At 50.4% G+C, this 6,107-nt stretch overlaps 1 protein-coding gene across 1 annotated transcript in view; it reads right to left on the bottom strand.

The window, feature by feature from the left end:
- Positions 1-3,438: 3,438 nt before the first annotated feature.
- DDB1 (damage specific DNA binding protein 1) overlaps positions 3,439-6,107 on the bottom strand; it is a 29,700-nt gene continuing 27,031 nt past the window's right edge. Inside the window, exons 26-27 of the mRNA XM_036097912.2 lie at positions 4,821-4,944; positions 3,439-4,259 (exon numbers count right to left, since the gene is read on the bottom strand). Of these exons, the coding sequence (XP_035953805.1) occupies positions 4,176-4,259; positions 4,821-4,944 (208 nt within the window). The 3' untranslated portion in view covers positions 3,439-4,175. The remainder of the gene's footprint in view (positions 4,260-4,820; positions 4,945-6,107) is intronic.

The following is a 6,107-nucleotide window of genomic DNA, read 5'->3' as shown; positions in this document are numbered from 1 at the left end:
CAAGGATAAGGAACTCACTACCTGTCAAAAGGCAGCCCAAGCCAGTTTTGAAAAACTACATTTGTCAGCAAGTGCTTTTATTTCTCAGCTAAATAACCCCAGTTCCTTTGGTTCTGCCTCTGCAGCTGCCCTCCCACTGGCTACCTTAGGCTGTCACTGAGCTCCTTAACACTGGTGACCACAAATAACCATGGGGTGCCAACAATGGTCTGGACTCTAGCTTCCTTCCTTCCAGATACCATACTTTTATTAACACAGCCTAATAGGACTTGGTTTTTCTGGCAAACGCATGATGCTGGGGGTTCATAAGTCTCCACTGGAGGTGTTTCTGGCTGTCACCCTTTTATGTTGCTACTGTTGTTTCCTAAACACAAGCGGCTTACTAAGGCAATCTCCCTACCTGAACCTGTGTGCTTGAGCTTTCCCAGACGTTCAGATTTAGGCCCATTATCTCACCTTGTTAGTCTTGGTCCATCTTCTAATTTAAGCAATACATTCTCAGCAAGTAGATCACCAAAATATTCTGTATCATGAGTGCAACTTTCATACATATGTCCATCCTGAGTCCTAAGGACGCTCAGGCTCCTACAGAATCTTTCTTTTATGCCTTAAACATACAAAGGCTCACTTTCTCCCTGCGCTGCTCATGCTGAATTCCTCACTGTTACTTAAAAAGTGTTTCAAGGGGCACCTGGGTGGCTCAGTCGGCTGGGCGTCTGCCTTCAGCTTGGGTCATGATCCCAGGGTGCTGGGATCGAGCCCCGCGTTGGGCTCCCTGCTCAGTGGAGCATCTGCTTCTCTCTCTCCCTCTGCCTGCCACTCTGCCTACTTGAGCTCTCTCTGTCAAATAAATAAATATTAAAAAAAAAAAAAAGTGTTTCAGTGTTTTGGCACCTGGGTGGCTCAGTGGGTTAAGCGTTTGCCTTCAGCTCAGGTCATGATCCCAGGGTCCTGGGATTGAGCCCCGCATCGGGCTCCCAGCTCAGTGGGGAACCTGTTTCTCCCTCTCCTCCCCAGCTTGTGCGCTCTCTAACAAATAAATAAAATCTTTATCCAAAAAAAAGTGTTTCCGTGTCCAGATTGTTGAGAATCTAGCCCTGATTTATTCAAGAATAGGGATAAACACAAAGCCCTTCCTTCACTTGAGCCCACAAAACCTACCACACCACTGCCCTTTATCTTTGCTACCTAGGCCACCACTCAATGTCAAACAGGTGCTCCTTCCTGATACTAGAAGCCCCCCACAAATGCTCAACACAATTACACTGGACAAAAATTCCCTTTTACACACCTGTCCCTCCTCATGGCAATCCTCTCCCACACTCCGGCACACCCCGCCTACCTCCTCCCTGAACTCCGCTACTCTTCCCCCCCCCCCAACAACCCCATCCCTGCCTCAGGCTCACCGGGAACTACGGCAGGGTTCGCTCCAGACTGGTCAGTGAGCAGCGGGCATAGTTGAGATGCAACTTTGTCCTTGAAGAAAATCCTCATTTTCCCTCAAGACAAACTCAGGATATTTAAGACTTAGCAAATTCCTACTGGTGAATTTCAAAAGAAACACCTCTCTAAATAGCCCCTGGCATTTCCTTCTTTCCCCTGATGGTTCCTTTTGACTTAATGGCATTCACCTTGCTCCTCTTAAAATGTTTGCTTCTTTCCCTTGGTGTTTGCTCCTTTTTGCCTTTTGTTAGACCTTGAGGCTTCTCAAAGTTTGAGGTCTGAGAGATTCTAACTTAATATTGTTCATCTTCAAGGACTGGTTTATCCCCTGGTTACAGCTCCTCCGTGTTTCCTCCCCACTTCTGTGGCCTGTGGCTTCTCCGTAACAAAAGGGACCCTCCACTGAGGGTGGAGGATCCAAGTTGTTGTTGGCTGCAGAAAGGCAGCCTCTGGCTTGTGACCCTTCCAAATGGTCATGTGATGAGTCAGTGTTTCTATTATTCTCCCAAAGGTCCATTCGTGCAGAGGCCTGGAGTGAGTGGCTCATCAGCGCCTACATGGAAAGGAGCCATTCCAGCTGGCTGCAGCAAAGCTCCAAGGGCAACCTTTCACCCCTGGAGAGGTGATTAATGGTTTTTAAGAGGGGATGTGGGAGTGTGGCAGCAGGACTGTGTCAGTTTCCAAAGGATTGCTGGAATTCAATCCTGAGTGAATATACCCAATGTTATAGAAAACAAACAAACAAAAAAACTGCAAGGACTCCAAGGCTCCCAAAGTCAAGACTGAAGCCACTGGTAATAACCTTCTACTCCATGTAGCAGGTCTCCATGGTGCAGGTCAGACCACGAAAAAGCACCAGAATATTCATCCCACCACCTTCTCTTTCTGATCTTAGCACCTTATAGGCAATCCTCCATCCAGGATTAACATTTTAAAACAATCACCATCTGGAGACCGTTGCTTGCTTGCCCCATTAAAGCTCGTCTCTGGCATGGGGGCAGGCCTTTTCAATTCAAACCATGACTTGAAGAATTCAAATCACAGTGTTGAGTTTCAAGTTCAAACTGTGGTTTTTGAGAGATGCTGATGATTTTTTCCCTTTAGGACCCTTATCCCCCACCCTCAGAAATCCCAGAAGAAGAAGGGGAAAAGAACAGTAATGAAACACAAGGAATGCCTCCAAGGAAGGAAACTGACTCCAGAAGACCCCCAAAGTAGAGATGCTTCCTTGCCCTTTCTCTTTTAAGCTAGAATCTCTCAAAACCACAGTTTGAACTTGAAACCACAATTTTCCTGACACTGTATCAAAGGCTGGTCTTAAAGGAGCCTGCCAATATGCCTAGGATCAACCCTATTCCCCACTGTTGGGACAGAGCAGCCTTTATTCCCACTGGATCACTGGTGGAAATGTGGGCCCAGGCACTCTGACCCACTGAGCTGAAAGAAGACAGGCTCTGTTTGCTGGACAGAAGGGTGAACCCCAAATGTGTCCTACTCCTGAATTTTCAAACCAAAGGCGCCAAAGGTTTACTTGATTAAACCAGAGGAAATAAAATCAGCCTCCAAAGGGCATGTGGCAACAGGAAGCTGGGAGGTGCATGAGGAGCCACTTGCCCTGGCCAAGGAGCAGCGCCCCGGGGGCTAGCTGGCCGGGCGCTGTGCACACAGCTAAAATGACATCAGGAAAGGCAGCCCAAGCAACTCCCAGGCTCAGCAGGTTACTAACAGAGACAACTGGGAATCACATGGTGGCTACAGAGTCAAGAGCACCCAAAGACCACTGAATTTTGAAAACCTGACACCTGTTATCCTTGGGATCCCACCAAAAATGACCGCATGGCAAAGGAAAGACACAGAGTTCATTTCACTACTTGAGAGGAGCTGTGGCAGCAGCCGCTGCCCTAAGGAGGGAGACAACTGTGCCTGGACTGGGCGTCGTGTGACTGGGATGCTGGGAAGCTGGGGAGCAGGAAGGAAAGCGGAGGCAAATGGATCTTTCTTCTTAGATTCTACTTTATTTGGTAAAACTCAGAAACTAACAACCAATTCACGGCCCCCCACCTCCTTCCCTCTGAAGAAGGCAGCTCCCCAGAGATAAAAAGGCTATGGCGGCTTGGGTATCACCCACCATCTCCAGGTTTCAGACTCGGGCAGCTCATGGCCTGGTGGTCAGGCCTCCAGACCCAAAGCTCTCAGGCAACAGAGAAAGCAAAAGGAAGCTCTCACTTCAGAGACAATGAACCCATCCCGCCCCTCTTCCCCCCTACCCACAGCATCCCCGCACCCCCAACCTAAATAAAAAGATAGCAGAGGACAACGCATGAGTGTGAGAGACACACGCGCGTGCGCGCGACACACACACACACACACACACACACACACAGCACACGCACAGAGCTTCCTTTCAGCCCAAGAGCTGCAAAATCCCTCCCTGGAAGGAGGACAACTGGCAACACCAATCAATCCTTGGTGTCCAAAGTGATGGTTGGAATCCTCTGGGACTGGTAAAATCCAGGGAGAAAATATTCCACCTTCACCCCATTCCCAGGTCTCCAGTGAACTGGTTTTAGTTCAAAGAAATCCCCATTTCCACACAGGTAGACTGTGGCTTCTGGGACAGCTGGCTTAGGGAAAGGCTTCCCACGGCTGAGAAGACAATGGTGGGGGAGGGGAGCAGGGCAGGAGAGCAAAGCCTTCGGGGAGGGCCTGGGAAAGGGGCTCCCAGCCCTGGGCTAATGGATCCGCGTCAGCTCCTCCACAACCTTGATCAGGTCATCTGCCGTGGCCTCTCGCTTCATCCCGCTGCCATCATCATACTGCAAGGAGGAAAGGGGAGGGCTGTGAGGGCCACAAGGGCACTCTCCTTCCCGGGGGGGAAGGGGACAATCACAGCAAGAGGGCACCTGGCCCCACTACTGCCATGGCAAGGAGGAAGGTCTCATCAGAAACCCACACCCCTCTCCTGAAAGCCACAAGTCAGCAAGGTCTACTGATGGCAAAGCTGGTTCAGAGGCCACCATCTGGCATGTATTTCTCCCCCCCCTTCCAGGATGTTCCCCAGAGGTACCATCTCCAGGGAGCAACACCCCAAAACTCCACACTGTGGAAACTTCTCTGCCCTGCAGGATCCTGACCTGATCCCTGTGCCTCCCGTCTGTGCGTTGCCAGAGATCCCTCACGTGCCCGAACACGCCCTCGCTGCTGCAGCAGTCACACGGGGGGTTGTTCCTAGTACTGTGCCATGCCCCTCAGCTACATCCCCTGCCCTCAGACTCCACTTTCCCACGGGGGAAGGGCCATCTGCACTTGGGGATCGAGGCGGCGGCACCCGGCGCTCCGACGCTCTCCAGCCCAGGGCCAAACATCGCAGAGCTCACCTGTAGGTTTGCCACAACCTCCTGCATCTTGGGCCGGCTGATGTCCAGGAAACTCTCGATCAAGTCTCCATCGATGAAGCCCGTGGCTGGTTCTGTCTTTCGCTCAGTATGAAAAGATCTCCAGGTGGACAGGTGAGTTAAGGAATGTGCGGTATCTGCAAACAGCCTTACTCTCGGTCACCCCCACCTCTGCACAGACCACAGTCTAAAGCAATCATCAGGGGCACCTGGGTGGCTCAGTCGTTAAGCATCTGCCTTCGGCTCAGGTCATGATCCCAGGGTCCTGGGATCGAGCCCCACATCGGGCTCCCTGCTCCATGGGAAGCCTGCTTCTCCCTCTTCCACTCCCCCTGCTTGTGCTCCCTCACTGTGTCTCTCTCTGTCAAATAAATCAAATCTTTAAAAAAAAAATAAAGCAATCATCAGGATGAGAACAGGAAACATTTTCAACTAAAAATCACATTGCTTTTTGGACAGCTTTGGAACTGAAAGACATTAGGCAGAATTATTATCCAATCTAATGATTTTCAACTGGGGTGATCTTCAAGACAATGTTTTTAAAACTACAGATCAGACCCTCCTTATTGGCGTAGAGCCTGAACGTATATGGACATTTTCTACAAGTGCTCCAGGTAGTCAGATGTGCACGCCTAGGAAGAACCATGCTCCTGAGTCTAGCCTTGACCTTCACAGGTGAATAAACTGAGGCTTTGTGGGACCAGAGCCAACACATCAGCCCATCGCCTCCCTCCCAGGCGAGAGCAGGAGCCCTCCCACCTCCTGCTTGGGGAGGACCCTTTCCATCTCCTGGAACAAGCAAATGTCCAGCAATACTTGGATCCTGGGTGTCCCGGGTCGGGGGGCTGATCCCTGGGCTTCTGGATTTTCCGGCTTCTTCACTTTTCCCCTCTTCTTCCACTAGCCTTTCTCACAAGGGTTCTCAGACACTGCTGTCCCCAACAAGATCTCCAAAAGGATGTTCCTAACGTGGTCATCTACACTTCCCGTTTGACGTGTAAGGCCAGAAAGACCACAGGCAGACATATTTCAAGAACCTTTCCAAGATGAACCAGGTAAGCTCAGTGACGGTACATGGGGATTCACTATACGATTCTCTCTACCAGCGTGTTTGAATTTTTCCATGAGAAAAAGTATATTTAAAAAACAGGACAAAAGCCTGTTCCCCACAGGAAGCTAGTCAAAACATTTCCTAAACGGACCGTAGTTTCCAGGGGCAGCTTAGGGTAACGCGGCGGTCTACCTGTGCTGGGACATGCCTCTGGGAAG

Source organism: Halichoerus grypus, chromosome 11 (genome assembly GCF_964656455.1).
Source record: "Halichoerus grypus chromosome 11, mHalGry1.hap1.1, whole genome shotgun sequence".
NCBI classification, from domain to species: domain Eukaryota; kingdom Metazoa; phylum Chordata; class Mammalia; order Carnivora; family Phocidae; genus Halichoerus; species Halichoerus grypus.
Note: the sequence above shows the minus strand (reverse complement) of the source record. Positions and strands in the feature narration are given on the sequence as shown.